Source organism: Zonotrichia albicollis, chromosome 2 (genome assembly GCF_047830755.1).
Source record: "Zonotrichia albicollis isolate bZonAlb1 chromosome 2, bZonAlb1.hap1, whole genome shotgun sequence".
In the NCBI taxonomy this organism is placed as follows: Eukaryota; Metazoa; Chordata; class Aves; order Passeriformes; family Passerellidae; genus Zonotrichia; species Zonotrichia albicollis.
The window spans coordinates 38,518,903-38,538,280 of record NC_133820.1 but is presented as its reverse complement, the minus strand read 5'-3'; the positions used below and the strand labels follow the sequence as shown (position 1 = coordinate 38,538,280).

The 19,378-nt window shown below is 50.1% G+C and overlaps 1 protein-coding gene across 5 annotated transcripts in view; it reads left to right on the top strand.

Moving 5' to 3' along the window:
- GPR156 (G protein-coupled receptor 156) overlaps positions 1-16,753 on the top strand; it is a 30,318-nt gene extending 13,565 nt beyond the window's left edge. For 3 of the 5 annotated variants that reach the window (XM_074534782.1, XM_074534781.1, XM_074534783.1), the window contains exons 6-11: positions 828-938; positions 1,970-2,095; positions 2,523-2,618; positions 5,326-5,562; positions 7,677-7,835; positions 8,390-16,668. In XM_074534782.1, coding sequence (XP_074390883.1) covers positions 828-938; positions 1,970-2,095; positions 2,523-2,618; positions 5,326-5,562; positions 7,677-7,835; positions 8,390-9,586 — 1,926 coding nt within the window. In that variant the 3' untranslated portion in view covers positions 9,587-16,668. Of the gene's footprint in view, positions 1-827; positions 939-1,969; positions 2,096-2,522; positions 2,619-5,325; positions 5,563-7,676; positions 7,836-8,389 lie in introns of all 5 variants that reach the window. The other 2 variants (XM_074534785.1, XM_074534784.1) reach the window with 2 other exon arrangements.
- The last annotated feature ends 2,625 nt before the right edge of the window (positions 16,754-19,378 follow it).

Here is a 19,378-nt window from a genome sequence, read left to right as displayed (position 1 = left end):
CTTGACACATGTACAGGCCTGTTTGTATGTGCTCTCTCCCAGCCAGCTGTCACCTGTACATGCTCTGTCCCAGCCACAGCCTGTCACCACCACGTTGCTCAGCTGGGCTGTGGCTTTCACATACACAAAAGGCAGCCAGACACTTTCTGTCTGAATGGGGCCTTTGCTGTTTTGCAAACCACATCTGCACCGAGGTCCCTGGGGGACAGGTCCTGCAGGCAGGCAGGCTGCTGGGCTTGTACAAGTGCAGCAGGCAAAGGGGAGCAGAAAGGGAGAGGGGACCCTCCACACAGCCACCACTGCCTGACACAGCACAGGTGCTCTGGGTGAGTTTTTTGGCTACAGAGCAGATCTTCATCAAAACACTCACCTGTGTGATGAGCCCCCATGTCCTGGCCTGAGGCAGCCCCCCTGCCAGACTGAGGACTGGGCATGCACCCATGTGGGAGAGTGGGATGGAGCACACCCTGCATCCTGCTCAGCCACTGGCCTGAGGATAATTAACAGAGGTGCCAGCAAGTGATTTATGGGTGCTGGGACTTTCTGTGCCCCTGGTGCTCACAAGCTGCCTGTCTCTCCCTGCCTGCCCTTCCAGTGAGAGTCTCTAGGTAGGCAGAGAAAGGTAGGCAGCAGGCATGCCTACAGAGGAGTGTTTGCCTTTGAATTTATTTCACCCTGTAGACAGCTTTCTAGTATCTGGTATCACCCTCCAGAAGTCAGAAGATTTCTGTCTTCTGCTGTGTCCTTCAGCCATCCTCCTGCAGCCCAGGCTGGGAGGGTGTGTGGTGTCCCTGAGCCCCTTTCAGCCCCTTGCTGTGCCCCTGCAGGTGAGGCTGTGCCTGCTGTGTGTGGGGACCTCGCTGGTGTTCGGGCCTGTGCTGGGCAAGAGCTGGAGGCTCTACAAGGTGTTCACCCAGCGGGTGCCCGACAAGCGCGTGGTGAGTACCCAGCACTGAGGCGGGAAGGGGAGGACAGACTTTCCATGGAGGGCAGACACCAGCCAGTCCCAAACCAGAGTGGGATAGCAGATGGAACTGGCACATGACAGGGATGGATGCCACAATCACAGGTCTGGTTTCACACCTGGCTGGGCATGGGCCCTTCATTTATCCCTGCACAATGAGGCAGGAACTTTTCCACTCCACAGGCAAGTGGGTGCCCTGCCAGGCTGCCTCTTCCCCAGTGGAGTCCCAGCCCCATCACCAAGCAATGTTCTCATTTTACACTGGCCACATGCCTTTGTTACACTACACACCAATGTTTGTGTTCAGGTCTATTTTCATCCCACAAAAACAATCAGCTGGTTTTGTGGCATGAAAATAAACGAGGTGTCCTCAAAAGCATCTGATCTAGGGCCATCCCCAGGTGGATCCGTTCTGCTCTTGAAGGCAAGAAGGGAGTGCTGGGCTCTCCTCTGCAGCACTTAAGGATGGGGATTCAGAAACTGGGAGGCAAATGGAAAATTTGTGCACAAAAAAGTGCATTTACAACTTTCAGTGGTCACTTTGCTGCAGTGAAAAAAGTAGGTCTCAGATGAAAGATGGGACAAGAGGCTATGCAGGGGAACTGGGTATCACAAGGATTCCTGTTTCACACTGGGATCTGTGTTAAACTTGCAAAATGATGCTCGTACTAGGTGGTTTTGTCTGCCCTTTTTGTCTCTGCTGGTGATATGGTCATAAGGGATGATAGTCTTGTTTTGGAAGAACTGTTTTCTGTCATAGTATTTACCTGCTATCCACACACAGGGTTTATACCTGGTCTCAAGCCTGATTAGGTCTCCAGGAATTTGGGAGTTGAAGACAGAGATCTTGTGGCCAACTCAAATGTCAGTGCTGGACACTTCTCTGGGCAAAGTAGTAGGATAGATGTGCCACTTGAAAGAAACAACACAAAGGGACCCAAGGGGGACGGAGGTCATTGGTCCATTCCTTCCCCATAGTAACTCTGACTTCTTGCATGTTTGCAGATTATCAAAGACCTGCAGTTGCTGGCCATGGTGGCAGTGCTGGTGCTGGCAGACACTGTCTTGCTCTTGACCTGGGTGTTCTCTGACCCAGTCCAGTGCTTCCGAAGCCTCAGCGTCTCCCTGCGGGTAAAAGGATGGGGAGGGGCAGGGTGGGGTTTTGCTGTGTCCTCCCTGAGCTCTGTGAACAGAGTTAGTGGGTGGCCAGGCATTTGGGGGTGGTCTTTGAGAAACATCAGAAAGAAAAACAAAGCAGAAAACCTTCTGAGCAGTCTGGATTTGGTTTATGTCTGGTCTATTACAGAGGTGAGAGTCCACTGCAAAATTTCCAGGTCTGTGCAGATCACCTGCATGGCACAGGAGGGCTCCAAGGCATCTGCTTTAGAGAAATGTTTAACCAGCCCTGTAAGCAGCAGAAGGCCAAAACCTTCTTGTTTAAGACTCTGCCTCTGATAGCACCAGCTTTGGCCACTCCTTTCAGAAATTTACACAGGAGACCAGCTTCTTCCCATTGGTCTGTGCCAGCCTTCACTTGTGCCTCTGCCTTGCCTTGTAGGCCACAGAGAAAGGCATGACGTGCTCCGTGAGCCGGGTGCAGTCCTGTGCATCGCTCTATTCCGATCTTTGGCTCGTTCTCATTTTGGGCTTTAAGGTATGTACCCTCTTGAGTGCTTCTTGCATTGTATCTCACCTCCTCCCTGTCTTTCAGTCTAAACTGTCTCGCAGCATTTGTCATTTTGCTGCCCTCCCAAGCTGCATGCCCACTGCAGATCCCAGCTATCCTGTTCATCTCATAAGCCTTCCTATTTCCAGCCCTTCCCATCTTAGGAAGGGTGAAAGCCCTGCTAGCTGTGTTCTCCTTGCTTCACCATCTCCTCTGTGTACTCTGTGCACTTAGAGTCTCTCAGGATCTCTCCCAGCACCCCTCTGAGCTTCATCTCACTTCTTGAAACTCGACATCTTCCTGGTCTTTATGTCCACACTCCTTCCCTAAAGACTCCAGTGAATGGCCACTGCCGAGGTGGCTCAATCTCTGTGCCCTGTGACTTCAAACCAAGGAGATGCTGATGACAAGTGCTTGGTCCCCACCTCTGCAGGATGCTTATCGGGTTAATTACACCTCTGAGGTGCACTTTCACTGGTGAATCTCTGCACATGGCCAGTCTTCTTCCAGCAGTGTTAGTTATACTGATGTAACTATGTTGGTATAATTATCACTGTAATTATCTGTGGTCTCATGTGTCTCTGGTATGGCAGAGGCTGGACACATTTCAGAAAGCTGATGTTGATGAAGCTTGTGAGATCACAGCCTTTTTTTGGGAATGGCTTAATCTCTGCATGCAGCACAGGCACTTTCTTTGTGATTCACTGTAATGTAATACTCACTGACCATCTACCCAGAATCATAGGAAAAAGAGCAGAAAGGGACCTCACAACACAGCCAAGTCCTTCTGCACTTAATTTCAAAGTCCTTAAAAGTCCTCTGCTGTTAGGGAATGTAGGCATTACCTGGGCTTTCAGTGCCGTGTCTCCACCTCTGATTTTGTCTGCAGTTTGTGTTAGGGTTTAGAGAGGTAATGCCTCTGCCTACAGCCCTTACAAAATCCTTTTGGAAATAAAACATCCCCATAATCAGTTCCAGGTAATCTTTTTAATGTTGTGTTGAATCTGGCCCTGTTCCTTCCTGCTTATTGGGGGTCATGGAGTATTTCCTTGGTGATTTCTCTGGAGTTAGTCTGGATTTACACTAATGTGAGTGTAGGCTTTATCTCTGCGTACATTGCACTTCTTAGCATCCACAGCATTAATGTGCTCAGCCCTTTGGGAAGACACTCCGTGTATTATCCTGGTTTTACTGGCACAGAGCAATGAACAGAAATGACTTGCCAAGGACATGCCTGGAATTAGAAGCAAAGTCCTCTGCTCAAGTTTAAAACAAACAAACAAACAAACCACTGAGAGTCCTAGTTTAGGAGACGCAGTGCTGTTGTCTGTGTCCCAGATAGACTGTATGAATTTAAATGGGACTTTGGTGCTGGTTTTTTCCTGCTCAGGGATTAGGGGTTGCCTTGCCTTTGGGCTGTTTGGAGGTGCCCCATGGTGGACACAGTTATGATCCAGTGCAGATTCCACAAAGCAGGGTCAGGCACCGGCCCAGTTCCCAGCAAGGCAAGTTTCACTCTTACAACCCCACCCTGAGACTTCTGCTGCTTTGAAGTTGGGAGTCTCACCAGAGATCTGGACATGAATGTCCCTTACTTGTGTCCCTCCAGGCCTTAGGCCTGGCAGTGGCCATCACAGTCACCAACCAGGCACAGCACAGAGGGGTTCAGAAGGGTCTAAAAACCATCTGCATCTTGTGTCACAAAGCACTTCTTGATGCCCAAATAACAATGACTCTTAGTAAAAGGCTGACACTTCCTGGGTAGCACAGGAATCATGTATGTCACATTCCCTGTATTCCAGGTCCTTGCAGGAGCTGAGATTTATTAGATGGTATTTCCAAATGATCCTGAAGGCAAACCATGCTATGGAGGCAGGCAAAAAATACTTGGTGTTTCCTGCTAATGTCACCTAGGGAAGGAGATGCTTATCCTGCTGGGTAGTTTTATCCTGAGCACACTGGCAAAATGCATGCATGAGACCCTTGAGGAGGAGGGTGGTGAGACAGCCTTCTCTGAAACAGCTGCTCTACTTGGGGGGAGGGAGAGCCTCTGTAGAGGCACTTCTATAGTGCCCTTCCCTGCTGCTGGAGTCAGGAAACAGCCAAGGGAAGGGAAAAGAATTGCACCTGGTAGTTTCCTGGATTATTGCTATTTAAAGAGGCACCAAGTACATCCTCTTCCCTCCAGTCTAAACCTCCATGTCTCCTTGCCTCCCTCTTGAAGTCCTTCTGGATATCTTTCCTGCTCCTTCAGAGGTCTGCTATTGGTCCTTGATGGCACCCACTGCTAAATCCCTGCAGGGACCCCCTTCCTGTCTGTCTGCCTTTGCTTCTCCTGCTCCAGGCTGCCCAAGGGGTGGTTTTCACAATTTCTCCCAGCCATGCCCTGCTCTGTGGCAGCACCTGCTGACCGCTGACTCTTGGCTCTTCACGCCCTGTGGTTGGGACCCCCTGTGCCCACCAGTGCCCTCACTGCTGCCCCGTGTCCCCAGCCCCCTCCTGGCCTGCAGCAGCGTGCTGGGCGTTTGCTGCAGCGTCACCGCCGCACGCTGCAGGTCTGCATTACAGATCAAAGAGCATTAATTAGGATTGCGCTGAGCGCGATCTGAGCTCACCGGGCTTGGTGCGACACGGGGCTTGACACCATCAGCCTGTAATTTTCCACACTCTGGAAACCTCTTTTTTCTGTTTCCAGAGCATCCTCCTGCTGTATGGGACCTACTTGGCCGGTCTGACCGACAATGTCAGCTCCTCTCCAGTGAACCAGTCCTTGACACTCATCGTCGGGGTCAACCTGGTTTTCCTGGCTGCTGGTACCATCTGCTTAGTTCACCGTTTCTTCCGTGCTTGGCACAATCTGCTGTTTGGTTTTACCTCTGGAGGCATCTTTGTGTGTACAACCACCATCAACTGCTTCATCTTTGTCCCACAGGTATGCTGCCATCTCTGTCCTGTCACTTGGCTGGAAATAGGCACGTTTTTGGAGTTTAACAACAGCAGCCAGGGGCGTCAATGTGCTCACTTTCCTCCTTTTTTTCCCCAAATGTTTGGACTCACCTGTACAGCTCATTCTCCAGGCCCCACCCCACCCTGGTGGTTCTGCTTCCCCAAGCAAGTTCCCTGAGTCTCAAAGAACCACAGAATTGTTTGTATTGGAAGAGACCTAAAGATCATCTGGTTCCAACACCCCTGCTGTGGGCAGAGAAGCTTCCTCCAGACCAGGCTGTCATAGTGCCATTCAGACTGACCTTAAACGTTTCCAGGGATTGGGCTATCCACAACTTCCCTGGGCAAGCCTGATCAAGGGTCTCACCACTATCATAGTGAAGAATTTCTTCCTTGTATCTAATCTAAACTACTCTCTTTTCAGTTTAAAGGCATTCTCCTTTGTCCTATCACTGTGCCCTTCTAAAATGTCCATCTCCAGCTTTCTTGTTCCTTGTCCCCTTTATGTCCTGGCAAGTCTCCAAGGAGTGCAGCACTGCTGCTCAGAAACCCTCCTGCAGGAACGTGCCCCAGGTGACAGCCATGCAGACAGCACACACGAGGCGAGGCAGCCACTGGCCTCCTCCTCCTGCTCCATGCAGGTGGTGGGATGTGTCCTTTGTGCAGTTGTGCTTCCCTCGTGCCTCACGTGCCCACTTGCTCCAGGAGCTCCTGCCACTGGCAGCGATGGAGCCGGGCACAGACCATCCAGATGGCCCAGCCACTCTCAGAGACTTCCCCAGGGGAGGCTGTCCTCCTCTGCACTTTTGGAGAAGGAAGCTGGGCTTTGCCACAAGCCAGGAGGAGGAGGAGGTGTTTAAAGGAAGCCTTTTGTGGTGAGCTGAGGCACTTCTGCTTCCTGTGTCCTCCAGGAGCGGCCTGGTGTGCCTGGCCACCACGTTAGTGGGAATAATGCTCCCATTGTTACAGGGAAGGGAAACAGTTATTTACTTAGTTGAATGTTTGGAGGGATGTTTGGGCTCAAGGACATGAGGTGAGAAAGGGAGGAAGAAGTGAAGCTGAGGAAGGCACATCTGTGCAAGGGAGGGCTCAGGGGATCTCAGCAATGTATATAAATATTGATGGGGTGGAATAGGGAAGGGGGAGCGAGGCTCTTCTCTGTGGTATCCACTGACAGGACAGGGGACAATGGGCACAAACTGAAACACAGGAAATTCTATTTAAACATGAGGAAAAGGCTGAAGTTTTTTCTGTGAAAGTTGTAAAGCACTGGAGCAGAATGCCCAGAGAGGCTGTGGAGTCTTCATCCTTGGAGATACTCAAGGCCCAGTTGGACACAGTCATGAACAGGCTGCTCCTTCTGACATTGCTTGAGCAGGGCACTTGGGATGATTTCCAGAGGTCCCCTCCTGCCTCTTGAGGCAGAGCAGCCTTTGGGAGCAAGGATCCAAACCCCCTCTGGTGAGAGCTCCAGGCCTGCTGGAGCACCAGGTCCCTTGGACTGAGGGTAGAGAAGCTGATGAGCTGTACTTTCACTCCTGTACCATTTTTCTTTGGGAGCCTGGGGCCATTGAACATTTTATTTAACTTGGATCTTTTAATTCATTACCTTGTTTTTCCTAATGGGTTTGCTTTTCTATAGCTCATCTGAGATCAATAAACAGCTGGAGCTGGGCTGCACAAGGCTTCCAGGCAGACACTAGATGAGCAAATAGATACTAAACATTGCTGGTTTTCAGCTTGTCACCAGTGATTCAGGGATAAGGGGGCAGGCATGACACTGTCTTTGTCTGTCATGGAGTCAGGGAGTGGGGAGAAGAGGGAGGGGGCTTTTACAGTGTGCTCAGCAGTCTCAGTGCAGCCAGGCACTGACCCTCTCCTGCATTAAAAGCTGGAGCCAGGAACAGGGTAGGGCTCAGATGGGTGGGAGGCTCCAAGTGACACTGCAGCCCCTCGCCCAGCCATTTCTGGCTGGCTGTCTCTGCTCCACCCTGCCTTTGTCTCCCCCCTCCATCCCTTTGTCTCCTTCGCGCTCGAGCTGCGCCTGCCTCCCGCTGTGTCGGCCCAGCTCTGTGGATAACACCCTCTTCTACTCCCCAGCTCAAGCAGTGGAAAGCCTTTGAAGAGGAAAGCCAAACCATGAGCCACATGGCAAAATATTTCACCAGCCCGAGCAGGAGCTGCCGCTCAGTGTACAGCGAGGAGCAGCTCTACCAGCTCATAGGGGAGAAAAACTCTATGAAGCGGCTGCTCACTGAGGTATGGGGCTCTGCCAGCCCCCCTCCTCCAGCTTCCCCCCTTCCCTTTTGTGGGCTGAAGGCTTTGCAGGGTGGGAAACCCTTTTTTACACCCCTGTCCACACTGGTGATCCCTCACCACCCTCTTCCTTCCTGAGGGGAAGAGCTGCTTTGTTTTGTTACACTCCAAAGCACCACAATTTAGGCATAATTTGGAGGGCTTAAAAAAATTCTGTAGGGAGGAGCACAAGAGAGCCTGGTTCCCACAGCCTTGTCAAGCATGGTTAATTTAGAGGGGAGATGCTCTGCCTCAGAAAAGCCCCCAGGCTCCTGCTCTGTCACCTGCACTGCATGGGCAGGAACGCCCCAGCCTGAAGAGCTGCCTGCCCAGTGAGCCCCTTTCCACACACACGTCTGGGGGGCTGCAGGGGAGGCTGAGGTCACACATGCTGCTGGTGTGGCTCTTGCCATGCAGAGAGGGGTGATTTGTTTTCTGGCAGTTCCTGCTTCCAAATTGGCAGCGTTTTCCTCCTCCCTGCCCGCCCCACACTTGACAGGCTTATTTGTTTGACACAGAAAAACGCCGTGATCGAAAGCCTGCAGGAGCAAGTGAGCAGCGCCAAGGAGAAGCTGATGAGGCTGATGTCTGCGGAGAGTGGCTGCGACCCCCGTGTGCTGCCAGCAGCTCCCTGCACCTGGAGCTCAGGGCAGCCTGGGGATGCACCAGGGGACTGCTGCCCCCCAGATCCAGGGAGGGATGGGTGGCAGCCCCCCTGCTTGCTGGGTTCATCACCTCCTAGCAGCAATGCTCAGGCTCTCCAGAAAGATGCAACCCAGGAGCCTGTTTGCACTCAGGTGCTGCTTTTTAATGGAGGGGACAGCATTGAACGTGGCCTGAAAGATCTCCAGGAGTGTGGGACACCTGCAGTGCAGGAGCAGCCTCTGGAGCAGCTGCCAGGCCAGGACAATTCAGCTGGTGTAGCCTGGGAGTCGTCCCCCAAAATCAGCTATGTAAACAGCGAGAAGCTGTGGGAAATCTTGCAAGAGTTAAGCCTGGATGGCAAAAACCACAGCCCAGCCTTATCTGCAGGACCCCCACTCGGCAACCGGGGCACCTCAGGCGAGCAGGGAGAAACACGGGCAGGCCAGGAGGGCTACCCGGGCATCCACACAGCCCTCAGCCCCTACCTGGCAAGGCTTCAACGCAGGATCCCATTGCCCCCTGCCTCCACACGCTTCCCTGGACACGTATCCCCTCGTGCCAGCTGCAGGGTGAAGGAGGTGGGCAGCTGGGGCCGTGGGGAGTCAGCTCAAAACTCCCTGGGAAAGGGAGGGGACACGGCTGGCAGAGGGCTCCTTCACGGCCCAGCACCGTCCCCTGCAGCCATCCCGAGGGAGGCCAGCCTCCAGCCAGAGGGGTGGCAGGGATGGCCCAGGGTGCCTCCGGGATGCCAGGGTGCCTCACCGAGCATCCCGCAGGAGCGGCGGCGGCGGCAGGGCACGCCCAGGGGCCCCGCGGAGCCCTCCCTGCGCTCGCTGTACTATTACCCAGACTCTGACTCCAGCAGCAGCAGCAGCTCTGAGGAGGTGTTTCATGGCTGCCACCGACCCTGCTGCGAGGTTTGCTTCCAGAGCCCTCGTGGCTCCCTGGACAGCAGCAGCACGGACACGGACACAGAGCCCAGTGACTGTGAGGATCACCAGACAGAGCACCACGGCGGCCCCCAGCCTGTGGTGAATTTCAAAGAGGATCTGAAACCCACTTTCGTGTGACTGGGAGCACCCCTGCTCCCAAGGCAAGTGCCTTCCCACCCCCAAAACACTGCGTGTTCTCTGCAATGCTAAAGCCACACATCCCTCTGGGGAATGTGCCTTGTTCTGGAATGCGGGGATTTGCCCCATTCTGATCTGCAGTGTCAGCCCCAGCCTGGTCAGCCGTGCCTGCAGCCTGAGTTTGGCTGAGAGGGGCTTGGCAGCACTCAGGGAGGTGGCGGTGGCCTTGTCCTGGCTGCTCTGGGCAGCAGCCTGTGTCCCACAGGTAGCAGCAGTTCTGTCCATCCTGGTGCCAGCAGTGCAGAAACCGGGCTGGGGGTGTGTGAGAGCCCAAACTTCATCTCCTCAGAGAGCTTTCCCTGTGAGACCTTGCTCTGGCAGGGAGCAGCATCCTGCCTCAGAAACAACCATGGCTTCTTGCACACCTCTCCATATGGACTGACAGGAGACTCCTTCCCCTGAGGCTGCCCAGGCAGAGCATCCCCCTGGCATCACCCCAGCTGGGGATGGGAGATGGATGCCAGAAGCAGCTGCAGGCGGCCCTGCACCTGGGGTGTGCTGCTGCCAGGCAAAACAAGGACTTTGGAAGGGGGGGTGCACAGCAAACTTTTGGGTTTTGGTGTTTTTTTTTTTTTTTTGTAGCATCTGAATGGGAAAATGGAGTCCAAAGGTGATGTCTGTGGAGGTGTCTTTGCATTTTGTGTTCTTCAGGTGCATTGTTGTAGGTGAGACTCAGGTCAGAGCTGAAGGGAAAGACAAGGCCATTGTAAAGGAGGATCTGAAAAGGGGGTTCTTTTTTTACCTTGATTTCTGGATCTTGTGCCCTTCTGTCTGTCTTTGTATGGATGATATAGTCTGGAATAAGGTTTGTTTAAATTAATATGCTCTGTTTAATTTTTATCTTAGAAACACCAAGAACAGTGTGTGTGCCTTTTTGGGATATTTATTGTGGCATTTGAGCTTATCGTTGCTTCCACAGGAGTTCAGGATGCTGAGACCTGATGCCCAGTGCAATATAAACCTTCTGGAGAAGGGCTTTATTAAAAAAGCAGGTGTCAGAGGAATCCCAGAGCTGGTTTTGAACAAAGCATGTTAGCACTGCCCTCTCCATTAGCCAAATGATGAAATCCCTCACTTCTGTCTCTTCACTGGTGTGACCTTTTTTTCCCCTGTTGCCTCTGCAGTTTTCCAAGCTTGCATGTAGGGGCAAATCATCAAACTCAGTAATCTTATGAGGAACAATATTCCCACAGTCCCTGTTTGCTTTTAAAATGGAAACACCCCAGAGTGTAATCCTTTTTTTTTTTTTTTTTTGTCACTTTTTTGCTAATAGAAACCGTTCTCTTTCAGTTTTGTCTGAGCACTTGTGGCTCTGGCATGGGAGAAGTGCACTGACTGGAGAGTCCCCTGCGTGTGCAGGGCAAACCCGGGGCTGGCGGCTCCCTGCAGTGGGACTGGGGATCTGCTCGGGATCTCTGTGCCCGTGCCCTGCAGCCGCCTGCAGTTCTGCAGCGCTCGCAGCAGGTGCTGCTGCTGCCACGCCGGGCGTGCCGGCAAATGCCGAGGACATCCACGGCATCGCCACGCTGGGACAAGGCGGGGAGACAAGCGCGCTCCAGGGACCCTATTAAATGTGGGTCAAAACCTCTCCCCACCCACAAACGTGTTTAGAATAACACTTTGCTCTGGGGCTGGGAAATACTGCAGCACAGTTAAAGCAAATGATCAACCATGAACCCACCTGGAAGCGGCTGATATAAAAATTAACTTTAAATCCACTGGTGAATGCAGAAAAACTCTCCAGAGGACTTTGAACCTAGGGTTTGTTTGGAAACTCACTGCTGGAATTTGAGGTCGTTGCTTTTCTGTGCAGTGACCAGCAGCCACCACCTGAAAACTACACAGCCCGAGAATGCACCTACTGAGAAGGCCAAGAGCCCTGTGGTTTGTGTCATAAATAGTGTGCCCAGCAGGACCAGGCAGTGATCATCCCCCTGTATTCAGCACTGCTGAGGTCACAGCTCCAATCTTGTGTTCAGTTTTGGGCCCTTTCCTTGCTGACTGCTGTTTAGGAGAAGGGTCATGTCAGAGCCAGGATGAGATCTCTCTCCATGCCTGCTTGGTGGGCCTTGGCAAGAGGCAGGAAGGTAAGGAAGCCCTGAGGCTCTTGTGCCACAACCACCTGCCATGGCTCAGTCTGCCTCTGTTACCCCCTCAGCCTGCCACTGCTTAGGAAATAAAAAAATTGATTGTGATTCAGTTGCCTAGTAAAAGAAAAAAGAAAAGAGAAAGAAAAGAGGAAAAAAGATTAATAAGAGCTTTGTTAGCTATGGAAGAGAGGGATTATGACAGGCTCTCTGGCATGGGAGTGCTCACCATTGGTGTGGAGGTTTCCCCACTGCCTCCTGTTGGCATTTGCAGCTGGGATCTCTGGGAGCTTTTTGCTCTGGTCTTTGATACTGGGTGCAGTTATGAGAATAATGAGTATTTGAAAGTACTGCAGGAGAGAGAACCTTCTGGTGTCCTTTGCCTAGAGTAACCAGACTGTGCAATCCCTGGACACAGTGGTGCCACATCTGTGTGGAGACACTCTGTGGCACAGTGGGGAGCAGAAGTCAGGGGCCCTACAACTCCAAGTAGCCTGTGCTGCAGGTTTTGAGGAGGTGAGGGAGCACCCACATCTGTACATGACCTCCACAGGTCTGGAAGAAGCTCCAGAAAAGTTTTCCTTGAGTCGTCTGGCAGCCATGATGGCTGTGGAGAAGTGCTCTCCTCCTGAGCAGCTTTGCTGTCCTGAGCCAAGAAACCAGGCCTATCTCTTCCCTTGTCTGGTTTTTCAGGGCTGTCCTCTTGGCCTCTGCCTGCAGCTCTGCACTGCTGAATTGCCAGCTGCTGCTGTTACCCCAAGGTCTGCGCTTGCAGCCACTTGAGAGACACCAAACCCATCAGTGTAAGCTGCATCCTGATTGCTGGCCTTGTGCTCAGGCAGAAAGTGCTTGGGGAACTCCATGGAGACAGGGAAAAAATACCATCGAAAGAATTGTGGATGCTGGCATGACAGAACTGTGGACGGCTCAGTGTGCACTGCAGGGACTTTCTGCTGCATGACACGGTCATGCCCTATGGACCTGATCGATCCCTGCACACACCTGGCTGGGCAAGTGCAGGGAACACTGCCACAGGCTTCCAAGAGTTTCTTTCTCTCATGGACACTGTATTGAAGCTGCTGGAGCACATTCACCTCTCAGTGTTTACAGTGGGGTTCTTTGCTTTCACACTCACACCACCACCTTTCCCCTGTGCAGAGGTGCATGGAGCTGAGCTGGTTTTCTTCTAACTCAGGCATCCGTAGCTGCGTGCTTTGTGCTGCCAGAGCACAACCATTTACGTAAGGTTTGTTGGGTTTTTTTTGTCCTGGAAATTCTTGCAGACAGGATGGGTACGAGGGACTTTGTCCTGCCAGGCAGCTAGATAAAGCACTCAGTGATTCAGCATTTATTGCACCCTACACAGATTCCTCTGTTATCATACCAGCAGGAATGTGGGGCTAGAAGGGATCTCCTAGTCATCATCATATTTCCTAGCAATGACAAACAGTGAGTCATAAAGTCCCTCTTGTTAATTTATCACAGTCCATCTTAAGTCATTGGGAATTTTCTTGGCAGGTTATTCAAGAACTTCACTTTGACAGAAGGAAACTTGTTTCTGATCTGCAGCCCACATTTTTTCATAGCCTATTTTTGTCTACTTGTTCTCATGCCAGTGCTATCTTCTAGCTAGTAGCTGTGCTTCCTTCCCTTCTCCAACCTACTCTCTTACATGCCGATGAAGAATGTGGCCTCTTCTTCCCAGGATCCCTGGTCTACTCAGAGAAGAGACTGTCTATTTTTAGTTCCCTCTAGCAGCTCATACCTACCCCTCTTTCAGTCTGCAGGAAGGCTTTGAGGAAGAGCCCTGGTTTTATTGCTACCAGGTCATGCCCTTCCCTTGGCAGCCATGTGAGCATGTCTGTGTACACTGTTCCCTGCCTCCAGCAGCACAGGAGGCCCAGGGGTTGGGACAGGATCATGCTCACCTTTGAAAAGAGAAGAAACACTCATTGGGAGTTAGGACCTCAGAAAGGCAGGCCAGAAGCAGGTAAAATTCCAGAGGGCCATCAGGAAGCTGACATTTTCTCTGCAAGTCTGCAATGGCCCTGGGGTTCCCAGCACCCATCGGGTCCTAGATTTACCACCACTAAGTCAAAAATCTGACAGAAGGGCTGTTCATCCCTGTTTTCTTTCAACACACCTCCTGCAATTGCTGAGAGATGCACCTCTGCCTGGTGAGTCCAGAAACCATGAAGAGCTTTTATTTCTTGGAGTTTCCCATGGCTTAGAAAATCCATAAGGATCTGAGTTCCTTAGAAAGGCCCTGGTACCTCTCAAGGGGTTTACAGAAGGGGAAAATGAAAGCACACCCCTGTGCAGTGTCCTGATGACACGATCCAACATAGGAATAGCATGGATGTTTTATTGGAAAAGGTCAATATAATGAGCAAGGCACCCTTCTGGAGCGTGCACAGGCTTCCAGGCAATTGCATCTCGTATCTAACCCAAATGAGTCGGGTGATATTTCAAACCAAAGAGAACAGCAGGAATAATATTAGCTGATGCAATCGCACCTTGAATTTACAGCAGTGCTAGGCTGCAAATGCTAGTGCTGGATCCATGAACAGTAGGGTACTCTGCACATGATTACAGCAAATTCAAACCCTGTTTGAAAGCAGCTCGGTTTTTGTTGGGTATTTTTTAACAGTCCCCCAAAGAGAGGTGGTGGATAAAAACTTCTTTCCTCTGACAGGTGAATCTTACATTGATGGCGAACTACACTTTGGCAAGAATCAGTTAATTTCCTTGCTATTACAGCCTTTTTCATGCCAGTAATAAAACCACATTTAGAGCTCTCCTGCTTCTGCAGCCCATTCTTCACAACCCTCCAATGGTGAGGCCTTTTTCCTAGCTCTGAAAATAAGGGCTAGGAGTGTGCTGCAGTCAGTGGGGGAGCCAGGCTCTCCCTTCCCTGGAAGCCCAGCATTACTGGGTACCTGCTGTGCCTCAGTACAACACCTTTGGGCTCACTGCCTTCTCCTGGGAAAAAGCTCCCAGCCCCCACTGCCTTCAGCCACAGCTGCCTGAGGGTGTCTGAATTAAGCCTTTAAAGCAGACAAACCCAACAACAACAATAAAGTGTATCCAAGGATGACATGGGGTCTAATTTACTCAAGGAGTCAACAGCCTTGTCTCCTACTGACTGTTATGTCCATCTCAGAGAGAAAAACCATGGTCTCTTCTGTCACTCACTGGCATTCAAGTGTCACCTCCCTGAGTTGCATCAAGATTTCTTCACTATATGCTTGTAAAACTGGATCTGAGTGTTTTACCAGCAAGGCCTGAGTGACCAGTAGGACCCATGAAAGAACAGGAAAACAGGAGCTGATGCTCCCAGGTGGGTCTTCCTTAAACATCAGGTTTTGGATGGCAGTGAAAATCCCAAATGTCCTCTTGAAAAAGTGAGAGGCCAGAGGAGATGGAGAAGGAGTTCAGACAACAGTCTGGAGTATTAACAAGGGAGACCAATGTTTTTGCTGTTCAGTAGTTGCTATATGTGGGTGGTTTGTTCACAACAGCTGGTTCTAGTGAATTGAATAATATTTCTGTGCATGCTCATGCATATATTTGTGTCTTTACACAGAGGAAAAACATCCCACTTTCTCAGGATCATCCCACCGTCTGGAAAAATTGGAATTTAACAATCATCAATTAGAAATAGAAAAGAACCCTGCTCCCCATCAGCAAGTATGCAATTTCTACCATGAGGCAAAGATTTTTCTAGATAATGACAGCATTAGAAACAACCCCACAAGCATGTGAGGTATGTCTGGTAAAGCATTTAAATAAAAAAATCATCCTGCAGCTTTCCACTGAGAAAAATGAGTGTCCTGCAACACAATCAGACCCTGGGCTGCAGGGGGGCCACACTCCTACAAGGAGAGATGACACCTCTATGCTGGACACAGCAGGGGACTATTTATTTTACAGAATTGGGCTATCCTCCCCCTGATCCAGACAGCAGCAATCTTGCAGCAGCAGCAGCAGGAGGTAGGGTAGGTTTTGCACTGACCACCTACCTCCCAGTACAGCTGGAAATCGAGGAACAATATCGTTCCCAACGTTATTCAGCGGATTTCCAGATCCGTGCCAAGCCCTGGGAGGCCAACAGCTGAGCTACAGAGATTCTGTCTCTCTTTTTACAGGATTATTGTAAAATAATTTCTCTCTGTGACCAGTTTAGGCCGTTCTAATGCACAGTCATAAATGAGACATTGACTTCTAAAGATCTTCCTTCCCTGAGGGTGGCGGATGAAAGAATGGGTCACAGCTTTGTTCTGCCACAGCATGCCTGGAAGCGTTGAGAGACACGCTTCCCTCACAGGGAAATTTCCACTGTCTCCTTGAATTTGCAAGTTTGCAACCTACCTGTGGAGTATAAAGGAAATGCTGGGCTGACCAAAACAGATGTAAGAAATCGATTTGCTCATGCCATTCAAGCAGCAAGAGCTGTTCTGCTGATGTCTTTGTCTGCGGGAAAGTGCACAATGACTTCCACTTTTGACATAAATCTTGTGGCTTTTTTTTTCAGCAACTTAGCAAGCAAATGCCCAAGACCAGGATAAGAGAAATACCTCTAATAAACCTGAATATCATCTTTGTTAAAAAAACGTGATCAGTGTAAGGGAAGTTCATGACACTGTGCTGAAAAGGATATTGCTCAGACTAATTCAGATTATTCCTTTAACACTGCCTGTGACTTAAGGCCTCAGTATAATACCACTATTTTTATGACTCAGCAGTCACCAATTGAATAAATTAATTCAGGGGATGTTCCAGCTAATGATGAGTTTGTCCTGCAGCAAAAAGGTCTCCAATGAAGAATAAAATATTAGAGGCCCACAGTATGCAGCAATTAGCAGATTTTGATAATTGGTGAGAATGGAAATAAGAAAAACAAAGGTGAAAAAATATTTTATGATTGCATTATCTAACAATTAACATTCCTATGCATAGGAGTGTATAATATCCCCTGCATATTAAGGCTGCACAGCATTTCCTATAAAAATATCTTGGATTCACTCACTTATAATTTTCAGAGTGATGAAAAGTTAAAATGAAAGTGATTCAGGACATTACCAAGAAGAAGGCTAAAAAAAATGCATTGGTCCCATTTCAAGCATGTCTTAGTTTTTTGTCTGAGACACTTACACCATACAAACTGGAAATCTGGCTTTTATGGATCTTGACAAAAGCTATCCAAACTGGACCACACTTTATGACTTTGAAAAATCATAGACCACATAGGTCTGTCGAGGCTTATTAGCACTTACAGGAGAAAAAGTCATCCCTGGGAAGTCCTGGCTGAGGATATTCTGTGTCCTTGCAGCTGCTGGAGCACCTGACCTGTGCACAGGTGGTGGCTGAGCCCACCCCACCTGCCAGGCACTGCAGTGGGAGGCTGCACTGAGCTGAGAGCAAAGTGGGGTTTATCTCATGAAGTGATGACCACCACCACACTGCCTGTGGAGCAGCATGGCAGGAGAAGTGGTTGTGCTAGCCAGATGTGGGAGGAGAGAGAGAGAAATCTGTTTGAAGTATCTGCTGTGACTGGGGCTGGAGTAGCTGGGGGAGGAGGTGGTGTAAGAGGGAAAGATGCTGTGACTGGGGCAGAGGCAGGAGTGGGGGGAGGCTGATTTTCTGAATTAACAATGAACAGCAATGAGAACAGAGAGAAGGATTAAGCCACCAAGGATTCAGGGTTTGGGAGCAGCTGTTGGGCAAAAAAGAAGGTGAGGAAGTAGGGGAAATAGCACAAGTCAAAAAAAAAGTATGATGGCAGGACAAGCCAGGGGACTGGGAGGGAGACAGAGTTAGGGTGTGGGCATGACTTGAGGTGGGATTTAATTAGTGGAGGCAAGGGTGGGAAGAGGAAAGACCCTAACTTGACAGTGGTGGGAGAGGGAGCAGAAGAGGTAGCAAAGGAGCTGTTTGCTTTCAAGGTCTGAAAAAAGAATAGGATGGGAGAGAACATGGATGGCAAGAAGCAAAAAGCTCCTGGCACATATCGTTCTCCAGAGTGTGGGATGGAACCAAGGCAACCTTAGATTTTCATCTTATCTGCTCCCAGCATGTGGATCTGAAAGGCAAGTTTCTGGTGCGTCCCCTCCCACGGCCACCCTAACCTTTGTTGGTTGGAGAGGTCACAGTCACCTTGGTTTTCTCTGCCAGTCCCTCCAAGAGGTCTTTGTCAGGAGGCCTTTCAAGGGCTGAATGTGCATATCATGGCATCCTTGCTAAGCTGGGTTGGCTTTAAAACAAACTGACCAGGATCCTAAAAAGCAGGACACTGTAGTCTGTGCCAAAATGGCTCCAAAATCAAGCATTCAGAAGTTACAGAAAACTAGAATTAAAACAATGTGCACAAACCTAATTTGGCTTAATTTTGGCATGTATGACTGTGGAAAAAAGGCCTGGAAGGGACCTCAAGGAGCCATCTGGGGACTCCAGTCCATCTCTTTCTTCCAAGGCAGGAACAATTATTCCTAGATGATTCTTGACAAATGTTTCTCTAATCTTCTTTTGTGAGACAGACATTAATTACAGGGTCACTTTTTTTTTTTCTTAATGGCATCCTGCCTTAGTGCATAAAATATACTGGGACCATGCTGTGAAGGAGACTGGGAACACAGCTGGAGAAAGAACAGGCTCATGGTTCAGCTTGTGGACTGCTGCCCTGGAGAACTGTCTGTGCTTCAGAGTTCCTGGGTGGTCATGTAAATCTGACTTCTCCCAGGCAGTCATTAATTGTGTTTTCTCCATTTTCTGGGTGCACGGTTTGAAAACACTGACTCTGATTTATTTGTCCATGCTTGGTGCCCTGTTTCCATACAGTCTTAGGGCTTTAATTTCACCACCTCCACCCAGACTGCCCAGACCTTGAGGCATTGGTTCTCATAGACTGGGAAATAAAACCAAAGTGTGCCATACTCAGTGCTGAATGTCATATGTCACTCTTCTCCCACTTCTCATCCCACCCTGCCCTGTGCACTTTGTCAGCTTCCCTCTCCCTGGACCTTCATTACTCTGCTGAAAGCATGTGTACAGAAACTCACAGTCATGAAAGTGATTCTCAGATCCTCTATTTTCATTTTTTTAATGGACAATTCTGAGTATTTTTTAAGTTCAGGTTTCTCCACAACCACCTCATTCTCAGAGGTACATGCATTCAGGGCAATTAATTGCACCAACAATTAATCACCTCAGGGAAAAATCAGCAAAACACACAAGAACCAAGAGCATTCAGGACACCAGGAGCTACTGTAGTGGCTCACAGAAGCATCACAGGAATGTGGAGGATGGAAGTGACCTCTGGAGATCATCTGGTTCAACCTGCTCTTATGCAAGGTGGGTCAGCTGCACCTGGTTATCCAGGACTGGGTCCAGTCAGGTTTTGTACATTTCCACAGATGGAATCATAGAATGGTTTGAATTGGAAGGAACCTTAAAGATCATCTCGTTTCAGCCCCCCTGCCGTGGCAGGGACACCTCCCACTAGACCAACATGCTCAATGCCCCATCCAACCTGGCCTTGAACACTTCCTCCACAACTTCTCTGGGCAGCCTCTTTCGGTACCTCAACACCCTCACAGAAAGGAATTGGATACATGGTAAAGATGAGACTCCATGACCTCTCCAGATC